Source organism: Equus przewalskii, chromosome 14 (genome assembly GCF_037783145.1).
Source record: "Equus przewalskii isolate Varuska chromosome 14, EquPr2, whole genome shotgun sequence".
Lineage (NCBI taxonomy): Eukaryota > Metazoa > Chordata > Mammalia > Perissodactyla > Equidae > Equus > Equus przewalskii.
The window spans coordinates 52,376,103-52,401,861 of record NC_091844.1 but is presented as its reverse complement, the minus strand read 5'-3'; the positions used below and the strand labels follow the sequence as shown (position 1 = coordinate 52,401,861).

Sequence of the window (25,759 nt, the reverse complement as noted above, 5' to 3'; positions counted from 1 at the left end):
TCTGGACTTTTTATAAACGTGTCATAAAGAGGAAAAAAGTCAAGAAGACTGTTCTAGACCAGGGATTCTAAAAGAGACATGGCAACCAAATGCAGTGCATGAGCGCTGAATTAAGTTTTAATTTAAAATTAAAATTTTAAAAACAACATCAACTATACATTTTGGGGACAATCAGGGAAATTGGAATATGAAGTATTATATTAGATAATGTTAAATCAATGTTAAATTTCTTGACTGTGATATTGTAGTTATGTAGGAGAATTTCTTTGCTCTTAGGAGATAAAGGCTGAAATATTTAGAGGTGAAAGGTCACTATGTCTGCAACTTTCAAATGGTTCAGCAAAACTATATATGTGTATATCATATATTGTCTATTATACATAATATATGGTTATTAATATAATTATATTGTAATCATAAGGTAATAATTATTTTAATTATATTATGCTAATATAAATATGTTAATATATTGTTCTATACTATATAGTATATATTCTATAAATTATGCATTTAATATATAATATATTAATATATATTAATTTAATACATAATATGTTAATTGATAAAACACATATGCACATTTATAAATATATTCTGTCACATTCACACCACACACTCACTCATACACACACCCACACCCCATGTGTTACCCCTACCACTCGAGCTGCATTTTAATAGAGACCCTTCTCAGCAGCGGGAAGAGCTGATGGATCCTTTTCTACTGGTGACCCCAGAAGGGAGATTCTCTGGGGGCACCCTGTGGCTCCCCTCCTGACATGATCTGGGCTGTTCTTTCTCTGCATGTGGGCGACAGGGACTAAGACGCTCCGGCCTGGCCTGACCCTCGGCTCCCCTGTGCAGAGGAATGTGGAGCGGGGTGTTTTCACAGTAGGGGGGCCCACCCCCTTCTCCTGCCTGTCCTCAGCCTTGCACCTGGGCGTCCCAGGGAGCGTGAAGTTCATCTGTGTTCTTCCATGCCTGTGGTCTTCTGTTTCTCCACTTCTTTGACAGAAAACCTGACTTAGAAGGCGTGTGGATGTGCTTCGGTGCGGGAGTAACAGACCCTCTGGGGAAGTTCACTAGATAGACCCCAACTTCTCAGGAGTCCTCCTTGGCTCTCTGTCTAACCTGCACCCTAGACCCTCCCCGCCCTGCACCCTCATAAACTTTAAGCAGCTTCTCTCCAAGTGTCAGTGTACCCCACCAAGAGGTCTTTAAAAGTAAATGGAGTTAAATTAATTGGTTTCTATATTTACCTGTTCAATCAATGTAAATACAGTTTAGAACATTGATCGTGTTGCTGGTCATTTCTGTAAAAAGTTGAGAAATAAGGCCCTGGAGGGCTCCTAGAACCCCTATTACAGAATTGCTCCCTTGAGAAAACTAGATTGGCCTCACCACCATTTTAACTGAAAATACAATTTTCTAGCATCAAAATGACTAGGAAATTTGAGAGATTTGTAGATCGAGTTGCGTCTTAAATGCATTAGGAAGCTGGCTTACTGTTCAAATATACTTCGCGGCGAGTCCTTCTGTGAAAGGAGTTGAAGGAGACCTTTTACAAAGAGAATTCCCATCCCCTGGCCCAGGCTGCCCAGGACTGGGGGTTTGGGTTTGGATTTTTGTGGATCAGCTTTTTAGCAAGAAATAACAACTGAATAGATTTGTTTTTTAGATTACCACATTTTTTTCCAGCTTATAAAAATAGTATTCTAAATTTAGTGAAAAGTATGAAGCAGATGTGAAAATTACCTATAATTGCACAATTGAGTGATGATGGCCGTATTTCTGCACGCATGTGTGTGTGTGTAACACGTCTCTCTGTTAAAACAGAACCGGGATCTCCCCATGAGAATTTGGTCAGCCGGGCCTCGGTCCTAGATTGTGCAGGGTAGGAGGTGGTGAGCTTCTATACCCAGAAGGCAGTCAGTCTCAGAGACTTTTTGAAGCAATAAGCGCCAGTCAAGCAGACCCGCATCTGGGTGATGAAGGGCCAGGCTGAGGATGCAGCCTGGGAGCCCCGAGCTCTGCGTCCTCTGCCTCTCAGTCAACAGCTCCTCCTGTTTGCTTGGAGGCTCCTTCTCTCTAAAAGCACATGCTGGGCATTTGCTCCCATTCTTGTCTTTCTCCTCCTTCAGTTTTACTTTCTCTCTCTACCCCTACCCTCTCGGGACTAACAAGATGACCTTGGATTAAACTGCCGTTTGGCTCACATATGTGCCCTCCGGGGCAGGGACCCTTATCTTCAAAGAAGTCCAGGAGGAGCAAAGCTTCTTCCCCCAGAGGAACGACACTTATGGTGGGATGTCAGGCACCGGCTGGTGCATCCGGGATTTGGGGACGTGGAGCCTTCCCAGTGCATTTTAAGCTGTGCCCTGCAGGCCACCTTCCCAGGCCTGCAGGAGAGTGCCAGGAGCCTGGCAGGAGACCTATAGCCTGCCTCCTCTACCCTCGGGGAAGCCATAGGCAGCTCAACTCCTCCATAATGAGAGTCACTCAGTGAGAGCTCTGGGACCTGCCATAGGGAGAGTGGGCTGTCCCTCAGGGCAGTGTGTGGACAGTGGGACCTTGGCTTCTTCCCCACTCTCTGGGTTAGAATCTGGGCTCCACCATTTAATAGCTGTGTTAAAACTCTCTATCCCTCAGTTTGCACACCTGCAAAATGGGGCTAATAGCGGTACCCTTCAGGTGGGGTTGTTGTGAAGGTTCATTTTGTCATTATATGTAACGCATTTAGCATAGCACCTGCCACAGGGTAAGCCCGATAAACGTTAGCTGTTCTCATCCCTGTGTTGGTCTCCTTGGGCTGCCATAACAAAGTACCGTAGATCGGGCGGCTTAAATAGCAGAATTTTTCCTCACAGTTCTAGAAGCTGGAAGTCCAAGATGAAGATGCCGGCGTGGTTGGGTTCTGTGAGGACTCTCTTCCTGGCTTTCAGAAGGCCACCTTCTCGCTGTGTCCTCACGTGGCAGAGAAGGAGAACACAATCAGGTCTCTTCCTCTCATAATCCCATCACGAGGGCCCACCCTCATGACCGCATCTAAACTTAATCACCTCCCAAAGGCCCCACCTCCAAATACCACCACACTGGGGGTTAAGGCTTCAACATATGAATTTTGGGGAAACACAAACATTCAGTTCATAACAATCATTATTGTTTTTGTTGTCATCGAGTAGTCCCTTTCTAGAGTGTTCTTAGGCTTAGGGCAGTCTTTGAGGTGGAGGCAAGGAAGAAATGAGGAAGGACTTTTTGTCTCCAAGGGGGTCTTAAAGCCCATGGTGGTGGGTCTTGAGCCTTCTGGAAACTGTCTGCATTTGCAGTGTTATATTTCCCTGTCCTTTTGTCCTTTGGGAAAAGGCTCTTGGTTGTCCTAGTTTAGATAAGAGGGAGAAGGAAGAAAAGTCAGGTTTATTAGGCAGCTGCTTCTCTGTGCCGGGCAGCTGGCTGTGGAGGGAAGTCACACCATTGACTCCTGACAGTGCCCCACGGGGTCGGCACTATTATCCCCAGTTACAGAGGGCCGTGCCCGCACAGGCTCAGGGTGAGAAAATACTGGCCGTCTGAGGTCATGCTGCTCAGAAGTTGCATTAAGTTTAGAACCTTGAGCCTTTTGACCCCACTCCCTTTGCAAAGCGCAGCTGCTGTGGGGAGGAATGGAGCGCCACATGCACAGTCCGGCCCTTGCCACCTCATATGGTGCTCGCTGCTCCAGCTGAGGGAGGCTCCTCAGAGCCCGGAGTCTCTCCACCAGTGAAGGCTGCCCCCCATGCCACCTCCTACCACGAGGCACTGGAGGATGGCATAGCTCTCCCGCCCGCGGTCACTTTCAAGATGCGCTAACCCAGACTGTGTTCTCTCCTCTGCTCTTGTCCTTCCCCAGCCCCTAAAGACAATGAAGAGCGCGTGTTCAGGGAGCGCATGCGGCCCAGGAAGCGGCAGGGGGCCGTCAGGCGCAGGGTCCACCAGGTCAACGGCCACAAGTTCATGGCCACCTACCTTCGGCAGCCCACCTACTGCTCCCACTGCAGAGATTTTATCTGGTAAGGCCCCCTCTCCTGGGACCGTCTAGTGATGCCCTCCCTGTGGCGAGAAGTTGGGATGCATCGAGGGATTAGAAACCTTATGTCAAAAGTGCTGATGTGCTTTATTTCTTCCCTATTTGATTGCAGAAGACTTTTCTGGAAGGCTAAGTGAGTGAGTGGTGCTAGGAGGGTAAATGGAAAGAAGAAATGGTTCCTAGTGACTTTATATTTGAGATCATATCATATATCATTTTTAAGGGGTTAAGATTGTATAACCAATAATGGTATTGTGATTGTGTTTTTTTAAAAAAAGAATCCCTATCTTTTAGAGAGAGAAAATGAATTATTTACAAATAAAATGATGTGATGTCTGGGATTTAGTAAAAACATAAGCTGGAAGGAGGAAAGAGGGGCTAGAGGTAGAGATGCAACAAGACTGGCCGTCTATTGATCATTGTTGGCGCTGGTGATGCGGACATAAGGGTCCATTATATTCATCTCTCTACTCTTGTGTACATTGGAATTTTTCCATGATAAAGTTAAAAAAATACTCGGTTGCCAATGTTTATAATTCAAACAGTTTTTAGTAACTGTTCTAACACTGGTGCTGCGAGGATGCTGGGATTTCAGAGGAGTGAGAGAGCAGTGTTGGCTGGAGTGCTCAGGGAAGGCTTCCCGGAGTAGGTGGCATTTCTCCTTTCATGATGACTAGGATTTTGATAGGCAGAGATAAGCAAGTAGTAGGCCTTTTGGGGAAGTGAAGAAGATAGGAAGCCCTGGGCTTGGGGATTCAAGGAGGACTTTTAATGAATTCCTACCATGTGCCAGGTTCTCTCTTAGGCACTGGAAATATCGAATTAAATCTGCCCAGTGTCCTATGGGCTCTGAATTATGAACCCCATTCCAGTAACGACAGTACTGAGGCTCAGCAACGAAAACGAGACTAGTCTACGGTCCTCTGGCTAGAAAGTATCCAAGGCCTGAGTCGACCCCTGGTGAGCATGACTAGAAGCTCATGCTTTTGCTGACCTCCCACCAGCCTTTCCAGCAACCTCTCTGAGCTCTTTGAAGCTGACGTGGAGTTTGCCAGCACATGTGGATCTGGTGGGGGAGAGAGAGTAAGGCCAAACTGCAGCGTGAACCCAGCTGGGGGATGGGTGAATTGTGCTCTGAGGACCCCCTGGATCCCCAAGCTTTCCAGGAACAGCTTGTCTTATCCTCATGGTGTTCCAGAGCTAGTGACTGAGGTTGACATAGACATCTGAGGTGACACAGCTCAGAGCAAAGTCACCCTGACTGGAGCAGAAGTAACGCCCCACTCCCACCCTCAGGCACGTCTCATTCTCAGGTCTGACTCAACCCTGACCTTCATTTTCTGTGTTTCCGTCATGAATTGCGTGTTTGGGGGGAATAGACCCTGAAAGCTCAGGCTTCCAGATTCAGGTCTCGTCTAAGGTCATGGCGAATACCACTGAGCTCTAGGTTTCTTGAGGTGTAGCCCAGTGTCTTCTGGCTCCTCCCGCGGAGCTCGGAGCTCCCTGATCAGTTGTCCATTGGTGCGCTGACTCAGGGCACAGCCTAGTGTGCTGGATTGTTCTGCATCCGTGCCGACCCTAAACCTACCCCAGGAGACCCTACTCTGGCCAGAGAAGGATCCTCTGACATTGGCCTTCACCCAGATGGTGGACTGAACTCCCAGTCCTGGCCACAGACTGACCCATAACCCTTGACTGTTTCTGGACCACCCGGGGAGCATGCCTGCCTCCTCCAGGATTATCCACAAAGAAGGGCACGTTGGCCTAGCTGAGGCCTGCTGAGAGCAGGCGGCCCTTGTGGCTTTGCAGAACACTACTGGCCCCACTGGAATGGCCTTTTGTATAGGAAACCAGGCCTGAGACTCACCAAACCCTGCACCCATTCCAAGCGCTGGGGCTGCCCTCTGTGTTCTTCTGAACAGGTCATTCTAAGGCATCCTGCAAGTGGGGGTGAAATCACCCTGCTAGGGGGTCTCCAGCCTACTTGGTGCATTGTTGGGGGTGGCCAGAATTGGGTGGCTTTGTATGCTTTTGACCTACTAAAATTTATTTTCTTAAAGGGTTGTGTTCTTCTTTTCAGGGGTGTCATAGGAAAGCAGGGATACCAATGTCAAGGTAAGCCATATTGTATGAACTAACTCCTTGGGGCCCACGGGTGGATGTAGATCCCTAAAGCTTATAGGAGATGTGTGTTGGGTTTGACGACATTTAGAGGCTCCACACAGTTTGCATGCTTATGCTCCCTCTCTGAGAGGCGGGCCCTGCTTTTCTTGGTTCATGTCTGGCCATAACTCCCACATACCTATGTGGGAGCAGATGAATGGGAGTACCTTGTGGGCGCCACCTGTGTCCAGGTGTCCCCGGGGTCTCAGCCCTTGGCATGCCGGCTGGAGCAGGTAGCACTTTCATCTTTCCTGGGAAACAGGGTGCTTCCGTTAGAGGCCCTTTGAAGGTCTCCTGTGTCCTGCGCTGGGTTCTGTGTGTTCTCAGCTCCCTTACCCTCTCGCTCCCTGAAGGAGCTACCGCACCTGCTCATTTTATTCAGAATCACTGAATAGTCCTTGCTGATTCTACTTTTGTCTCTGCTGTGGAATCATTAGCTTGCAAACATTTAACACTCACTTGAAGGTGTTGAAGATTGGTTTGTTTGTTTTTCCAGTTAATTGACTACAAATGCAAGCTTGAGTTGTCCAGAATTGGAGGGTGGATATGTGACGTGGTTGTGTCAAGGTTTCTCTGTGGTTGGAGCTGGGAGACTGTTCTGTCTCCTCACACAGCCACTGGTTAACTTAGGTCTCGCCCATGAGGGACTTGGATCGGCTGTATTGGATATTGCTGTATCCTTGGAGTAGCATGTAAGCAAATAGTTACTTACCTCTTCAGCTACCCACTGCCCACACTATCTCGTGACACTGAAGACAGAGCTACAGGCCACCTCTTATGGAGATATTAAGTTAAACAGAAATTTCATAGTTTGGCGCGGAAGGGCACAACCATATCAAAAAGCTTAAGAACTTCTGTGCCACAGAGCATCCATTTGCCCACTGCGGGCCTCTCTATCACACCAGCCCACCCCGGCGTGATGCTGAGTGGAGCACAAGACAGCTGCGATGCTGTTAGTAGACAGTGCTTCACGGAAGGGAAATTATTCCCTGACGTTGGCATATAGAAGCAAGAACATTGATCGGTATTCCTGGAACTAGAGAACTGCTGACGCCCTTTGAATATAAATGGTCCACTCTTCTCCAGAGCATTTAGGAAACCCTAATGGCTCTGATGGCAGAGTGCTTTGAAGGGACTGCATAAAGGGCTTCAGGTAGGATATGACATTAAGACTCAGTGACAGAAGGGGCATGGCTCCCCTCGTCCCTCCGCCGAGACCTGATTAAATTTTGGGATGGAACCTTTCTTCCCCCGTTTGCTGCTCAGCCTTTCCGTTTTTTGCTCTTTGCAGTTTGCACTTGCGTGGTCCACAAGCGATGCCATGAGCTCATCATTACGAAGTGTGCTGGATTAAAGAAACAGGAAACTCCCGACGAGGTAAATATTTATAACATTGAAATACTGGGCTTTCTTCACTGCCATCCCCACCCTCCACTGCCTCCTCTGTGGACCCCAAGAAAACCCTTGTCTCTCTGAGATCTTGTTGCCTTCTTTGTTGTGTCGATCAAAAATTCAGGGAGTTGTCCGTGGCCTTCCAGCATGAGGCACAATCTACAGAATGAGCGCGGCTCAAAGTCAGTTTTATGTGTGTGGATATTATGCCAAGAGCTGTGTGATCCCCAAGCTAAAGCCCATGAGGAAAATGTGAGTTCTTTTATGTCATTATCTCATCGGAACAGCGAAGTGGCTAACTGATGTGTCAATGGCTCCACGCAGCTTGTAAACAGTGAGAGAGACACAACACACAAGCAGGAACCTTGTCTTTATGAGGTGATGGGAGAGTGGAGTGGAATTAGCAAATCCAAGAAACACTTAGGAGGCTGAAATGACCACAATAATAGTAATAGCTGGCATTCATTGGGAACTTACCATGCCCCAGTTTAAGCACCTTATCATATATTATTGAATCCGCTAACAACCTTAATGAGATCAATGTTGTTACCATGTTCATTTTACAACAGAGAGAGTAGAAGCATAGAGTAGTCAATTTAACTTGCCCCAATCACACAGCTAGTGTGTGGAAGAGCCACGTTCAAACCCAGGCAGTCTGTTCCAGAGTCTGAGCCCACTGCACCACGTTGTCTCTCAATCTTAGAAACTTGTGTCAGATTGACTGTTAGGGAAGTTGCTAGGGATAAGGAAGCAGGAAATTCGATGATGAAGCCAGGTTTCTCCTAACCAAGCGATTGGGAGAAGAGTGGTACCACCAAGAGATGAAACTTTTTGGGGGGAGATGACTGTGTGACTGTAAGTGTAGGTGTTATCTGTGTTTTCAACAGTTGATTTCAAAGGCATGCTTTTAACTCTTGGTGAAATTAATAAATATTGTGTAATCATAGGCCATTAGAATTAGGGGTTAGAGAGAGAGGCCCTAGGTGGGTTTATAATCAGCTGGGTTTATAATCAAATGGATTTATAATTTGGCTTCTAAAAGGAGTGACTTATGGAGACTTTCTACCTATTTCTTAAAAATAATTCAACCAAATGACATCTTGACATGCAGAGCATTTCCCACTTTTCTTTCCCTTTGCTTCCACCCCATCTCTGGAAAGCAGGAAGGGACAAGGCTTAGAGTGAACATTCCGGGTCCCTGAAGGGCAGAGAGCCCAAAGCAACAGTTATTTGCAGGGGATCTACTGTCATGGTTGAAATCGCAAGTCACCATCATCTGGGGCACCTGATACCTGGTCTGGGATCTTAACCCAAAGTATGTTGTTGCCTCATTACTACAAGTAAAGGAAAGAAAGAGATGGCTTGCTTGCTCTCTGTCTTTGTTTCCTCCTATGGACATTCCATTGAGCATGTGTTAAGCACTTCCTGTATGCCAGGAAGCAAAGAGGAATACACGATTCCTGCTCTCAAGGATCTCCTGGGTCTCATCGACTGTGAACCTCTGCAGGTTTCTAAAGCTCTTTCACACCTCCTTGGAGGGAGTCCATGTGAGTCCAGGCCATGCAGATTAGGGGTTTGAGATTTGAAATGCCCAGACCCCGCTTAATCTCTCGTTCTCCTGACTGTCTTTCCTGGCATATTGAGCAGTGAAAAGAAGTTACCAATGAGATGTGTTCCCAAACTTGGCATGCATCCCAAGGGAGATAAATTGCCGGGGACTGAGGAAGGGGGCTTCAGGTTTCTTAGTCTGGTGGAATTGGTTACCCATCCTGGTGCTCACTGAGGCCAGTCTCCTTTAGCACTGGCGTATCCCTGGCCCATGAGGGTGATGGACGTGCCCTCTGCTGGGTGCAGCACTGCTGGAGACCAACCTTTGAGATCACTCCTTTGTGTAACCACCTGCAGCATGATGCATGTACACACACGCATCATACATACACACACACGCCAAACACATGTAGCTCTAAACACCAGACGTCTAATGTCTTTCTATTAAAAGGTGCTCTGCCGATGGGCTCCTTGGGACTTTTGCACTGAGAGCTCTTGGTGGAGGCACTCACCCTGTCTTGTGTCTCTGTGTCTTAGCACTTACCACTCAGACCCCTCCCCACACTTTCAGGTGTGGTACCCAAGGAATGCTCTCTCTTTGTGTCACCTTACTTCTTTTCTTTGCTCCCTCTTCATTTTTAATCTTCCAGTTCTGTCTTTCTGCCCTTTTCTTCCTCCGGTGTCCTCCCTGTTGGTCTCATCACCCCTCTGTTTGTGAGCCTTCCGCAGTTGGAGTGTGTGTGCATGTGTGCGCCTCCGTGCAGGTGGCCTTCGTGTTTGTTTCGCAGTCTGTCTGATTCTGTGGCATGCTCGTGTGTGCTCCTTCATCCTCCTCCCACTGTTCTGTGATATCCTGGAGTCCTTAGTGGTCACGACTGAGGGTCACACAGCTCTCCCCGCCACAGACTGACACTCCTAGTCACCTGGGACACTTCGCCACCTTTCTCTGTCATCCATGTCCCTATGAGGCAGCTCCTGCGAGACCACGACTCCATTCTCAGGACAGATCCACCATATCTTCAGCATTTGTGGGAATAAAGTGAGCACAGTGATCTCCTATGCCCTTCGGGGTGAACAGGTGGATGTAGAGTTGACATGACTATACTCACAAATAGGCACACTTAAGCGGTGAATCCCAGGAGGGTTGGGCACAATTGTTTTCAGTAAATCTGGGAATCTTGTACAAGGGCAAGGCCCTAACTGATAGCCCATGCATCTCAAGCAGGGATCAGTAAAATTCTGGTCCAGTGGAAGGATCGGCCATTCCTTGTTGCTGGGTGATAGGGAACTTGTTATGAAGTCGACTGACCCTCAGAGCGTGGGTGTGTGCGCAGGTATGCCTCCGTGTTTGTGTTCAAGTCCGCATCCACATCCATGTCCGTGTCCAGTTCTCATTCCCCCTGCTTTGTCTCCTATGACCTTTCACTCATCAGTCAGCAGTGAGCCAAGCACAGCTTCTTTGCTGCATGTTTTCCACTCCCTGATTCCCACAGCAGCAAGAGCAACTTTCTCCCCAGGCTGTAGGGTCCCAGGTGATGGTCCCCTGCCTGTTCTGAGAGGGACCTGGTTTGTGCGGCTGCTCCAGTAGAGACATGGTGGAGAGTACCTCTGTGGAGGGATGAAGAAGACCCCTGATGACCCCTTGCTTCTGTGGCACACCTAATGTTTCCTGCCTCTTTCGCCCCTTGTGTCTCATTGACCCCACAATCCTATGACATGAGGTGGCATAGGGGATGCCATCCTCATTTGCCTCATGAGGGATCAGAGGCCCCAGGAAGTCAGGAAACTTGCCTGAGACCTTACAGGTAGTTCGTGGCAGACCCGGGCCTATAGATGGGATGCCTGGACTTCTTTTCCCTGTCCCCTCCTCATCCATCTTGCCACCTCCTCTTTATCCCTTTTAAATAATCAGTAAGTGGCAGCATAGTGCTTTAAAAGCCTGGGCTCTCAATTCAGACTCGTGGGCCTTGAATCCTGGCGCTGCCTCTCATCTTCTTCTAGGCACGTTTCTTAATCTCACTGTGCCTTAATTGCCTCGTCAGCAAACTCAGGCTAATGATGGTGCCTGCCCCATAGGGTGGTGATGAGGCTGAACTGAGATGGTGGTGCCTGGCCTGTGGTCAGCACCGAGACCTTAGTGCCCTCAGTGATCACCACACTGGATTAGCACTCTGCATCACAATTGTTGTTTGTCCTACCTGATAACCTACAGTTTCCACGGCTGTGCTGGGTTCTCAGGTCTTTACAGAATCCTGCATCCACCATCGAGCTGCCAGAAGACTGCCCCGGCGAGGCTTCCATGCACAAAACAGCATTGAAGGCACATGGTGGCATCTCATTAATGGTCAAAATGGTCGAAGTGTGAGGTGCACATTGAGTGCTGTGTGCTGTCAGAGTTAGAGGCCTGAAGTCCTGAAGGGGACTGCGGGGGCTAGATGCCTGGCCTCGCAAAGTCAAACAGAGCAGCAGAGAATGGATCAAGGGCATCAGGCACAAAGGCCCAGGGGCAGGCCCACCCTCTTTCTCAGGGAAGCTTTCAGATCCAAGCTAGGGCCAGCTGCCTACAAGGACCGTGCCTTCTGGGAAGGAAGTTCTGTAGGAGTCCCAATGATAAGCACTCCTGCGTGCGAAGGAGCTTGGCGGTGACCCTGTGTTTTGCCGTCCCTGCAGGTCGGCTCCCAGCGGTTCAGTGTCAACATGCCCCACAAGTTCGGTATCCACAACTACAAGGTCCCCACCTTCTGCGACCACTGTGGGTCCTTGCTCTGGGGCCTCTTGCGGCAGGGTTTGCAGTGCAAAGGTAAGATGCTCCGTGCCCTGCCCTCATCCCCCGCACCCGCATGCCCCTCTTGTCTCTTCCTTTTAAAGAATCTTTGTCTGTTTTCGTAGCCTCAGAAGTATTGGGTTTGGTGGGAGGACTGAGCACAGACCCTTGTTAAGCCCTCCTGAGTTACTGTGCACATTTGTTAAGTGATCTCTGCACATAGACTGTCCAAGAACCTCTGTAGAGGGAATGCTGAGGAGGAAGGCATGATTCCACCTTTTCTAACAAGCGGGGGAGACAAGATCAGTCTATACAAAAATAGAAGTAATTTAAGGAAAAGATACATTGGAGCAGAAGGGAAGAAATATTTTTGGAATTAGGCTGTGAAGTAGTAATAGATATTTTTCTGTCACCATCCGTGGTTCCGAGCTTACTCTTGGAAGAGCCATGCTAGAATGCTATCACATAAGACATCTTATTGATCCTTCATAGGCGTGTGACATAGATGATATTATCTCCATGTCCTCAGTAAGGAGACTGAGGCTCAGATATGTGTATGTGTCACACAGCTCGGTAACAGAAGTAGGGTTTGAACCTTGACTCATGAATCTTGGATTCCTTCCTCTGTTTCCTGCTGTCCTGTCTGAGAATTATCTTCTGCTCAAATGGGCATGCTAAGTGACACAGGTAACAGCACATAATATGGGAAGATGGGAATGTACTCTGTGGGCCTGAATAGAGTGTCCAGTTTCATAAGCTGGTCCAGCCTGCTCACAGATTTGGATAACCATGAGCTGTTGGCCAGGAATGCTGCATGGACATTATTTAAAAACAGTGTTTTAGGGGCTGGCCCCGTGGCCTAGTGGTTAAGTTTGGTGTGCTCTGCTTCAGTGGCCTGAGTTTAGTTCACGGGCAGGGACCTATACTGCTCATCAGCAGCTGTGCTGTGGCAGCAACCCACATACAAAATAGAGGAAGATTGGCACAGACGTTAGCTCAGGGCCAATATTCCTCAGCAAAAAAACAAAACAAAACAATGTTTTATTATTTGTGCTGAATGTATTATTAATAAATTCCCATTGTGGAAAAATTAGAAAAAGAGGTAAAATATAAGAAGGAAAACTGAAGCCATGAACAAATTGATCATTGGAAGGATCCCAATGAGAAACCATGAGGATTGGAAATAAGTTAATGGCTATAGTGGAAATAAAGAGGAAGAGACTAACTTAAGAGATGTTGAGGGGTAATTTATTAGATGTAGTGACCAGATCTAACTGGGAGGATAGTGATAGCATTCACTGAGCTAGGGACCACAACAGGGGCTACAAGGTTGGAGACAAGATGGTAGAGTTGAGTTGGGAACATGTTAACACTGAGTTGCCTGTGGGAAATTTACATGGAGCTGTCCAACTGTTGCACATTCCCATTAAAACTCAGGGGAGAGGTCTAGACTGAGCATTTAGACTTGGGATTTGTCAATGTCTAAGTACTAGTTAAAGCTGTAAAGTTGATGTCATCCCCAAGAGAAGTACCTTGAATGTGAAGAGAGGAGGTAACGCCTTGGAGTTCAGGTGAGGAGGGTTACCAGCATCCAAGAATGAGCCTATAAAGACCGTGGGAGGGAAAAACCTCTGAGGTAGAAGGAAAAATAGCAAGGAATGGCATCATGGAAGCCAAAGAGTACAGAGTATAGCACAAAATTTAAAAGGAAGTGATGAGTGTTGCCAAATTCTTCCAAGAGGTTCTTTAAGGTAAGAAGTGGAACATGGGGTTGGATTTAGCAATGAGGAGCCACTAGTGACCTCAGCAGGAGCTGTCTTGGTGGGATGGTGGGGATCGTAGTCCAAAGGCAGAGGCTGAAGTGAGAATGGAGGGTGAAGTATTTTCAGAATGTTTTATACAATCAGGAGAAAGACAATGGAAAAAGAGAGATTAATGAGCCAGGAAGGAGAGGGGACCATTCATACAGCGGGAGCAGAGGAGGGGAGGGCCTTGGGGAGAAAGACGAATGCCCCTCCTCCCAGATGGAGGGGAAGCCTCAAGACAAGGCCTGGCTGCAGATACCTTTGCTATGTCAGGGAAAGGAACTCGGGAGGAGGTGAGGGGCCAAAATGATCCTATAAGTTCTGAATCTGTTGAGAGCATTGCAACAAGACTTCCCTTATTTTCTGAAACAGGAGATCCTTTTTGAAGTTGAGGTGAGGAGTGGGGTTGTGGAAGGTATGAGGAGGAGGATGAAGGTTGGAAATAGCTGTTGTTGGAACTGGGGACGACCTGACCTGGGACAGGAGGAAGTGCTGACTGTTGACACATCTGGTGTCCTGTGTGAGCTCCCCAGACATTTAAATCTCCCTTTCTAGTATTCTAGCACGTGACCATGAAAGCAGCAGGTTCTGCCGAAATGCTTTTTGACATTAAGTGACATTAAAACAAAGGAAGAGGCAGAAAATAATGGAGCAGGAATCTCAAATGTTTCTGCAGAGGAGTGATGCATTTTTGGAAAGTTGAGTGGGGTTGCTGGGAAGCATAGAGCCTGCCTTGGATGGGACTCGGATGAGGCCATGTCTGGTTTTTAGTAAATATATTAATTATTGATCTGTCTAGGGAATCCAAATGAAGATACCATCATCTCATAAATATTTATATTTTAAGAAAGCAGCCCAGACACCCAGACGTCACTGCTGGGGCTGTGGGTCCCTGGATGACCCTGGAAGAAGGCAGGCCCAGGATGGTGTATTCAGCAATGTTTTGGCAGGAAATACTCTCACGCTTGCTCAAGTGAAGGATGAGGAGAATGAGGATGCATAGAGCAAGGATACCCATTCACAGACTCTGAGGGGAACGTGAGGGAGCCAGGCCACACAGAGACAGGAAGGTGAAGCCTGTTCGGAATTTAGGGCCCCCAGCAGAAGTTCCCACATCTTCCCTCTCCTGTTCCTCTCTGATCGTGGCCTGGCTGTTTTCCCCTTGGTCCTTTCCTGCTCCCGCTCCTTCTCTCTGTCTCTCATTCTTTTAATTAATAAACTTAATTTTGTAGAGCAGTTTTATGTTCACAGCAGAAGGAACAGAGATTTTGCCATATACCGCCTGCCCCCACATACATAAAGCCTCCACCATCAACATCCCCCACCAGAGTGGTACATTTGTCACAACTGGTGAACCAACATTGACGCGTCATCATCACCCAATGTCCATAGTTTACATTAGGGTTCACTCTTGGTGTTGGACATTCTATGCATTTTGACAAATGTATAATGACATGTATCCACCCTTACGGCAGCATACAGAATGGTTTCAGTGTCCCCAAATCCCCTGTTTACTTTTGATTCTTTCTCAACCTTAGGTCTTTTTGCCCCTGAAGACCCCTTACCCTGTGGAAAGGGTCATGGCCAGAAGAGACCAGCATGGACCAGGGCAGGGACCCCTCTTGCCCGGGTCTAAGCCTGGTTCTGCTCCCATGATTATTTAGAAAAAGAAATCAAGACTTAGTGACCTGCTATGGGGTCCCAGAACAAGTCCCCATGGAGCTAGACTTAAACCCAGGTAGTCTGGCTCCTGCACCTGGCTCTAATTGGGAGCCTCCAGACCTTCTCCTATTTGGGAAGACTCCGTCGGGGTTTCACCTTTGCTGGATCATGCTGGGGTGGCCTCCCAGGCTGGAACCCCTGTTCCCTGGTCCTGGTGGGGGCTGCTGGTCTGTGGCTTCGGTTTTGTTGCCCGACCCACTCCTGGGAATAGGTTCAGGTATTTTCAGTGAAACAGGTTTCTCAAGAGCTAGGGTCTACAGAGGAGGATCCATGAGATTGTCCTGGTCACTCTCCCTTCAGCCTAAAATTGCCTGAGTCACATAGGTTCAGCTGTTGAGTATGTACTCTGCTGGGAACCATCTCTCTGTCGGCCAGGTAGAGGGCATGTAATTACCCCCATTTTACTGGTGGAGGATGAAGAACTGGAGAGATTGGACAACATACACAAGAGGATACAACCAGGGACCTGTGGGGACCCACCTTTGTTTGCTGGGCTGCCACCTTCCTGCTCACAGCCCAGACAGGCTAGACCCTTGGAGGGTGCTCACAGACATTTGTTAAATAACAGCTCCTTGGGGCCAGCCTAGTGGTGTAGTGGTTAAGTTCACGTACTCTGCTTTGGTGGCCCGGGGTTTGCAGGTTCAGATCCTGGTCATGGATCAAGCCGTGCTGTGGTGGCGACCCACGTACAAAATAGAGGAGAAGTGGCACAAATGTTAGCTCAGGGCCAATCTTCCTCACGAAAAAACACAATAAATTTAAAAAAACAAACTGAGCTCCTTAATCAAGGGCAGAAAAACAGTGGTACTAAGTAAGCAGGCAAAATATGTCATTCCTCTTTTGTCTTATGATTCACGTGCCTGCAGAGTCTCTCTAAGTCTCTCTTCAGAGTCTCTCTGAGCACCTCAACCACTGTTCATCCAGAAATTAGCTTCAAATGTTCAAATATTAGTGTCACTAAGTCGCCGAGGCATTTGAATCCTTTTTGTGTTTCACTTCATTTTAACTGTGCTGCTCCCTAACCTGACCTTCAGCCGGACCAGTGAACCTCTCTGGGGCTCTTCTGCATCTTTGTTTTATTTTTCCACTGATGCATGGAATCAGCGCCCCCTAGAAGTAAAGGCACCTAATACCTTATGATTTTTGTTTCCTTCTCTAAAGAAGATGTGGGGTTCTCACCTGCCCTGTGGCCTGCCCCCCCGACCAATTTCTCTTCTGCCTGTGATCACATTTTTGGCACAGCTGCCCTGAAGTCATCAGACACGGAGGGGCAATTGAACAGAAAGCCAGACCTTTTTACACAATTCACAGTCTGCCCTACAGGGACCCTCAGAAGCCCTGTTTTTGCCCCTGTCCCCATCTTGTGGGGCCCCTGTGCCTGTCTGTCTGCTCTAGTTGCAGCTCTGTGCCAAGGTGAGGATGAGGTACAGTTGGGAAAGGTCTGGACCTTGGAGATTCCTGAAGAAACCGCTTCCTGGCTTCCTGTCTCTGCCTGAGATCTCATCTTAATAACCACTGTGATCTGAGGCTGCTTTTGTGGGCTAAGGGGCAGAGTGCCCTTAGTGTACAGGAAGTAATGAAGAACAGGGGCCATTTTGCTTGAGGACAACCCCTTAGGGGAGTCGTGGCCTGAGATCCCAGGTTAGGAGTTGGGGAGCTGGTCTGTCCTGGTTCTGTTACTGACGTGGTGACCCTGGGCTTCCTTTTAATCCCAGTGCCCTCCTGCCTTCTGAGGACTGTCATGAACAGAGTGGTCTTCACTGCATAGCTCGTCGAATGGCTGTGCAGAGCCATAAAGATAAGAAAAAGGAAAGGTGGAAAGGTGTCCTCACTTCTTTCCATTTTTAAAAAAGTGTTTTGAATATTTAAAAAACAGTAGAGACATAAAAAAGCATTTTTATTCTAATTGTTTCTGAAAATGTCAGTCCTTTACTATTATTTTTTAACAACTAGGCTTCTTGTCATCACTTAAATTTTACTTGTATTTTTAGAATTAAAAAAAGTAATATGTAAATAATTCTCACTGTAAAAGATTCAAGCAAGATTTAAGTATATGTATGAAAAATATTAAAGTCCTTCTTTATGTTCTCTTTCCATGTCCATCCCCAGACTTAACTGCTGCTAACAATTTGCTGTGGGTCCTTTCAGGCCTCGTTGTGTGTGTTTGCTGCATGGATACTTACACACACACACTCACAGACACACACGCACACTGTATTAGGTATCTGTTTCTGCATAACAAATGACCCCACAACCTGGTGGCTTAAAACAACCAGTGTTCACTAGCTCAGAGTTTCTCTGTGTTATAAACCTAGACACAACTCAGCTGAGTGTTTCTGACTTAGGGTCTCTTATGAGTTCTCAGTCAAGCTGACAGCTGGGGCTTTGGTCTCATCTGAAGGCTCGATTGGAAGAGGATCCCTTCCAAGCTCACTCATATGGCTGTTGGCAGCCCAGGTCCTTGCTGGCTGTTGGCTGGAGACATCAGTTCTTTGTCACATGGGCCTCTCCATAGGGCAACTCACAACATGGCGGCTGGCTTCCTTCAGAGCAAGAAAGCAAGCAAGAAAGTGAGAGAGGATGCCCAAAACAGAAGCCACAGTCTTTTGTAACCTAATCTGGAAAGTGACATCCTATCACTTTTGACATTTTCCGTTCCTTAGAAGAGAATTGCTACATCCAGCCCACATCCAATGGGAGGGAATCACATAAAGGCATGAACCCCAGGAGGTGGAGATTATTGTGAGCCATCTTAGAAGCTGCCCACCTCTACATCCACCCCCCCCAAACGTGACCACTTTCTCTGTGAGGACTACCCTGACCACCTTTTAAAAACTGAAGCTCTAATCTCTTATCTTCCATCACATTCCTCTGCTCTTTTTTTTTGCCCTACAACACTTACCACCTTCCAATATTCTAAATTACTTATATATAATGTTTATTTCCCTCCTTCCTCATCAGAGTGTAAGGTCCATGAAGGCAGAGGGCTTTTTGGTCTGTTTTGTTCTCTACTCTTTCCCCAGCTTCAAAACAGTGCCTGACACATTAGCATTCAGTAAATAATTAAATCTGCATGCATTGTTCTGTAATTTGCTTTTCCTACGGTATGTCTTGGAGTATTTCCAAGTCTGTGTATATAAGTTTACTTCATTCTTTGTATTGCCCTCTTGATGGACGTTTACTTGTTTCTGTGTCCTCACTATTTTATGCTGCTGAAATACCCTCATATATGCATCTTATGCATATGCATGAGTGATTATGGAAGAGAAGCCCCCTAGAAGTCCTGCAGTAACTTTAAGCTGTTGTCTTTTTGTGGTTGAATCACATATGGCGGGAATTACATCAGGACGCTTTTTGTTTGTTGTTAGTTTCTTTTTAAATAAGTCACGTTCACTGACGGCTTTACCTTCCTTTGCCTTGACATTTAATTTTGCATGATCAGAAAATGCCTGTGTTGTGAGTTTAGGATTTCAGTCACCTGTTACCTGTTGGAGTCTGGCCTGAGAGTTGGCATTTAAGTATTACTAATTTCCATAGAGTTAGAATACAGCGAATGGCATGGTATGCTGGTTTGTGCAAGGCCTCATGGAGAACTTGGAGATAAAGCATCACTTTAGCTTTCTAGAAACTTACCCTCTACTTGGGCATTCATCATAACAAGTTAAATAATAGACAGTAATTCAAGCAGCGAGTCAGAAATGAGTGTGAGTAATTCATGAGCAAGAGAGGCCAGCAGGACTTGGGGGGTCAGGACAGGCTTTTTGGGGGAGACAGGGCTTGAGCTACACTTTGAGGGGGAAGGACATGGAAAGGGAGACAAGGGAAGATGTTTCAGTAGGTCAACGGTCTACAAGTAGAGGGCAGGGAAGGAAGAAGCAGTTCAGTGCTGAGGGCTGAGATGCCTCAGGAGTCTTCTTGGTTGACTGAATCCTTTGTAGTAGCATCTCGCAGTACCTGGCGGGGACTCATGCATGAGTCAGTGGAATAGGTCACAGAGTTTTCATCTGAGGAATGCTGGGTAGCAGACAGTTGGCCGAACATAGTCTCTGGAAAGCTTTGAATGATGGTGCCAGTGGCATCAGGACTCGCAAGTCTCTATCTGGCAACATTTGGTGCCAGTGTGACCCCCAACGAACTATCCCTCTGCCCTCCCTTTCTCATCTGCCCAGGACTCTGCAGTCAGTCACTCCCACCCCTACCAACTTCTATTACACAATTACACAATTTCCTCTTCACAATTGTTTGTTCCCTGTCTCTGAGCATGGCATGGCTGACTGTAACCTGTTATGAAATCAAACCACTGCCCTGGCTCACCCTCGAGGGCTAAATCGCCTTAATTTAAAGAGATTCCTGCGGGACACACAGGCCTGCCCATCTGCTAAGGCGTGGCTTTGTCATTGTTCTCAGAAGGTTGTCTGCTTGCTTTGGAAGAATTCCCAACAGCCTGACCTCCCTCATTGCAATCCTAGCCTTAATCTCAGCTATGAGAAGGGTGGAAACATGGAAAGGAAAAGTAAGGTCAACATTCTCGAGCCCCGGTCTGTCCTGAGGACAGCGCTCCTGCAGCAGCACGCCCAGCACACAGTGGGAGCTCAATGAATATGGGATGATAAGCTGGGGAGTAGTTGAAAAATGATTCTCCTTTAGAAAGAGCCCCAGCAAGGCTGCTATGTTTCTTCCCAGCACAGTTCATCCAGGTGAAACCACTGAAAATGAACACTAAGGCCAGCCTAGGGCTCGGAGTAGATTGGCAGCCCGGGGCTAAGGGCCCTTGGCCTTGGTGCTCACTGATACTGATGGGGTAGAGGAAAGGGGAAGGGAGAGAATGTGGCTGGCTTGTTTGACCCACATGACTGAATGAACCTCAGGTTTCTTTGGGTTCCAACTGGCACATCCACTTTCTTTTCCTGGTCTGCAGCCTCCGATGTCAACCCCCCAGCCTCCAGGACCCCCACTATGTCTGCCTACATTATCTCAAGTTCCCCTTCCCCAGCCAGCTTTGCCCATTTGTTTCCAGACTTCTCAAAGCACTTTCAAAGTCACTCTCTCATGTCCTCCCTTCTAACTGACATGTCATTGGGATTTTTTTTTTAACATATTAAGAAAACTATACAGCTCTCCCAGGGAAATAACAGAGTTTTTAAAAAGGAAAAACAAAGTCCTCAAAGACCATTTATTTCTATTTTGCTAACCTGCCAGCCCAAGCTAATGGTTTTGATAGGATGGACACGTCCAGCATTTCAACACCAGAGGGCGGCAGTGGCTAAATTATATAGACAAGCTGCCCTTGCTAAGAAATGCTCTTAATTTGGTTACTTCATTCTTGTTCTTTCTGTCCCTTCATGAAGAGACAGAAGAGGACTGTCATGGGGTTGGCGGGCAGGTGCAGGTGAGATGAACTGAGTGTCCAAGGGCAGCTATTGCTAAGGAGAGCGGGACAGGGAATTCAGAGCAGAGGCTGTGCCTGGAGCCCGGGATGGGCCTGAGGATTTTCAGGCCTTGTTAGTAATAACTCAATTAATGGAGACAGCACCAAGGCCAGGCTGTGGTGGAGCGTTCTTGTTTGTTTATATTGTCTGAGAGAGCCCTCCTCCCACCAACATCCCTGCCCCACCCCTGCCCAGATAAACTCTTCAAACCTGGGTTTGGTTGGGGGGGTTCTGTGCTGTCCCTCCTTCTAGGCAAGTGACCAGGCCAGGAGGTCTAACAAGTAGCCACGCTGCCTGGTTTCATTTCAGAAACAGTTGTGTGCATGTGTGTGTGCTCTTTAATTTTTAGAGCAATTTTAGGTTAACAGCAAAACTGAGGGGAAAATACAGAGTCCCCATATACCTCCTACCACCATACACGGACAGGCTTCCCCATTATCAACATCCCCCACCAGAGTGGTACATTTGTTACAATCAATGAACCTAGATTGACAAATCATCATCACTCAGTGTAAACTGTTAGAGTTCACTCTTGGTATTGCATGTTCTATGGCTTTGGACAAATGTGTAATGCCCTGTATTCACCATCATAGTACCATACAGAGTAGTTTCACTGCCATAAAAATCCTCTATGGTCTGCCTAGTCATCCCTGTCTTTCCACTAACCACTGGCAACCACTGATCCTTTTACTATCTCCATAGTCTTGCTTTTCTAGAATGTCGTATAGTTGGAATCATACAGTATGCAACCTTTTCACATTGGCTTCTTTCACTTAGTAATATGCATTTAAAGTTCTATGTCTTTTCATGATTCAAAAGCTAATTTGTTTTTAGTGCTGAATAATATTCCATTGTCTGGATGTAGCAAAGTTTATTTAGCCACTCACCTACTGGAGGACATCTTGGTTGCTTCCAAGTTTTGGTAATTAATAACCTTAGTAATGAATAATGAATAAAACTGCTATAAACATCTGTATGCAGGTTTTTGTGGGGACTCGAGTTTTCAATTCATTTGGGTAAATACCAGCAGTTCGATTGCTCGATTGTATGCTAAGAGTATGTTTAGTTTTGTAAGAAACTGCCAGACTGTCTTCCAAAGTGGCTGTACCATTTTCCATTCCCACCAGCACTGACTGAGAATTCTTGTTGCTTCTCATCCTCACCAGCATTTGGTGTTGTCAGTGTTTTGGATTTTGACCATTCTAATAGATAGGTAATGTTATCTTATTGTTTTAATTTACATTTCCCTAATGACATATGATGGTGAGTATCTTCTCATATGCTCATATGCCATCTATATATCTTCTTTGTTGAGATTTCTGCTCAGGTCTTTTGCCCATGTTTTAATTGTTTATTTTCTTACTGTTGACTTATAAGAGTTCTTTGCATATTTTGGACAATAGTTCTTTATCAGATGTACCTTTTGCAAATATTTTCTCCCAACCCGTGGCTTGTCTTATCATTCTCTTGACAATGTTGTTTGCAGAGCCGAAGTTTTTAATTTTAATGAAGTCCAGCTTGTCAATTCTTTCTTTCATCCATTATGCCTTTGGTGTTATATTTAAACTCATCAACATATCCAAGGTCACCTAGATTTTCTCCTGTTATCTTCTAGGAGTTTCATGGTTTTGACTTTTGTTTAGGTCTATGATGCATTTAGAGTTAATTTTTGTGAAGGACATCCGGTCTGTGTCTAGATTCATATTTTTGCATGAGGATGTCCAGTTGTTCCAGCACCATTTATTGAAAAGACTATCTTTGTTCCATTGTATTCTCTTTGCTCCTTTGTCAAAGATCACTTGTATATTTATGGGGGTCTCTTTCTGGGCTTTCTATTCTGTTCCATTCGTCTATTTGTCTATTCTTTCACCAAGACACACTGTCTTGATTACTGTAGCTTTATCGTAAGTCTTAAAGTCAGGTAATGTCAGTCCTCCAATTTTGTTCTTCTTCAATATTCTGTTGACCATTCTGGGTCTTTTGCCTCTGCTTATATAAATTCCAGAATCACTTTGTCAATATCCACAAAATAACTTTCTGGGATTTTGACTGAGATTGCGTTGAATCTATAGATCACGTTGGGAAGAACTGACATCCTGACAACATTGAGACTTCCTACTCACGAACGTGGAATCTCTCTCCATTTATTTAGTTCTTTTTTAATTTCTTTCATCAGAGTTTTGTAGTTTTCCTCATATAGCTCTTGTACATATTTTGTTAGATTTATACCTATCTATTTCATGTTTTTAGATGCTGATGTAAATAATATCGTGTTTTTAATTTCATATTCCACTTGATCATTGCTGGTGTATGTGAAAGTGATTGACTTTTGTATCTTAGACTTGTATCCTGCAACCTTGCTATGATCTCTTATTAGTTCCAGAAATTTTTTTGTCAACTCTTTGGGATTTTCTACATAGATGATCATATCATCTGTGAACAAAGACAGTTTTATTTCTTCCTTTCTAATCAGTATTCCTTTTATCTCCTTTTCTTGTCTTATCACATTAGCTAATACTTCCAATACAATATTGAAAAGGTGTGGTGAGAAGGGACATCCTTGTCTTCCTCCTGAGACTAGAAAGCTTCTAGTTTCTCTTCATTACATATGATGTTAGTTGTAGGCTTTCTGTAGATATTCTTTATCAAGTGGAGGAAGTTTCCCTCTATTTCTTGGTTGCTAAGAGATTTTATCATGCATGAGTGTTGGATTTTGTCAAATGCTTTTTATGCAACCGTTGAGAGGATTATGCGATTTTTCTTCTTTAGCCTGTTGATGTGGTGAATTACATGAATTAATCTTCAGATGTTGAGCTAGCCATACATATCTGAGATAAATCCCATTTGGTCATGGTGTATATTTCTTTTTATACATTGTTGAATTCAATTTGCTAGTATTTTATTGAGTATTTTTACATCTATATTCATGAAAGATAATGGTCTGTAGTTGTCTTTTCTTGTAATGTCTTTGTTGATTTTGGTATTAGGGTAATGCTGGACTCATAAAATGAGTTAGGAAATGTTCACTCTGCTCCCATTTTCTAGAAGCTATTGTAGAGAATTGGTATAATTTCCTCCTTAAATGTTTGGTAGAATTCACCAGTGAACCCATCTGGACCTGGTGCTATCTGTTTTGGAAGATTATTAATTATTTATTCAATTTCTTTAATATATATAGACCTTTCACATTGCCTATTTCTTATGTGAGTTTTGGCATATTTTGTCTTTCAAGGATACTTTTGCTGTATGCTGCTAATTATGATAAGTTGTATTTTCATTTTCAATCAGTTCAAAATATTTTTAAATCTCTCTCAAAGTTTCTTCTTTGACCCATGTATTATTTAGTAGTGTGTTATTTAATTTCCAAGTCTATGGGAATTTTCCAACTATCTTTCTGTTATTGATTTCTAATTTAATTCCACTGTGGTCTGAGAAGCAGACATTGTATGATTTCCATTTTTTAAAATTTGTTAAGGTGTGTTTTGTAGCCCAGAATGTGGTCTGTCTTGCTAAATGTTCCATAAGAGCTTGAGAAGAATGTACATTCTGTTGTCATTGGATGAAGTAGTCAATAGATATACTAGTCAATTATATCCAGTTGATTGATGGTGCCATTGACTTCAAGTGTGTCCTTACTGATTTTCTGCCTCCTGGCTCTGTCCATTTCTGATAGAGGGGTGTTGAGGTCTCCAACTGTAATAATGGATTTGTTTATTTCTCCTTGAAATTCTACATTTTGGCCTCACATATTTTGATGCTCTGTTGTTAGGTACATACACATTAAGGATTTTAAAGTTGTCTTGGAGAATTGACCCTTTTATCATTGTGTAATGCACTTCTTTATCCCTGATAACTTTCCTTGCTCTAAAGTCTGCTCTGTCTGAACTTAACATAGCTACTCCTGCTTTCTTTTGATTAGTGTTAGCATGATATATTTTTCTCTGTACCTTTAATTTTAATCTATATGTGTCATATTTAAAGTGTATTTCTTGTAGATGACATATAGTTGGGCCTTATTTTTTGATCCACTTTAATAATCTCTGTCTTTCAGTTGGTATATTTAGACCATTGATGTTTAAAGTGACTATTGAGGGCGGCCCCATGGCCAAGTAGATAAGTCCACCTGCTCCTCTTCAGCAGCCCAGGGCTTTGCTGGTTTGCATCATGGGTGCCGACATGGAGGCGCTTATCAGGCCATGTTGAGGCGGCATCCCACATGCCACAATGAGAAGAACCCAAAACTAAAATATACAACTATGTACTGGGGGGATTTGAGGAGAAAAAGCAAGAAAACAAAAAGCAAAAAAACCCGTAAAGTGACTATTGATATAGTCTGATTAATAACTACTATTTTTGTACTTTTTCCATTTGATGCCCTTGTTCTTTGTTTCTATTTTTGTCTTCCACTCTTTTCTGACTTTTGTGGTTTTAATTAAGCATTTTATATGATTTCATTTTCTCTCTCTTCTTAGAATATCAGTTCTTCTTTTTTTTTTTACTTATTTTAAGCGCTTGCCATAGAGTTTGCAAATATATTTACAACTAATCTAAGTCCACTTTCAAATAACACCCTAATGCTTCGTGGATAGTGCAAGTACCTTATAATAACAAAATAATCCTAATTCCTCCCCCTCCCACTTGTATGATTGCTGTCATTTATTTCATTTATACATAAGAATATATATTTATATACACATGATTTACATATAAGCATACCTAATCAAATACATGTTGCTATATTATTATTTTGAAAAACAATTTCTGTTAGATCAATTAAGAATAGGAAAAATAGGGCTGTCCTGGTGATGCAGTGGGTAAGTTTGCACATTCCGCTTTGGTGGCCTGAGGTTTGCAGGTTTGAATCCAGGGCATGGAC

General features: G+C 45.2%; 1 protein-coding gene across 4 annotated transcripts in view; it reads left to right on the top strand.

Annotated features, from left to right (window-relative positions):
- Positions 1 to 25,759, top strand: part of PRKCE (protein kinase C epsilon) — a 496,893-nt gene that overhangs the window by 301,054 nt on the left and 170,080 nt on the right. For all 4 annotated transcript variants that reach the window (XR_011526551.1, XR_011526552.1, XM_070573983.1 and 1 more), the window contains exons 3-6: positions 3,884 to 4,043; positions 6,141 to 6,175; positions 7,515 to 7,600; positions 11,834 to 11,963. Coding sequence is in view for 2 of the 4 variants with exons in the window: in XM_070573983.1 (XP_070430084.1) it covers positions 3,884 to 4,043; positions 6,141 to 6,175; positions 7,515 to 7,600; positions 11,834 to 11,963 (411 nt within the window). In the remaining 2 variants the exon portion in view is untranslated. The remainder of the gene's footprint in view (positions 1 to 3,883; positions 4,044 to 6,140; positions 6,176 to 7,514; positions 7,601 to 11,833; positions 11,964 to 25,759) is intronic.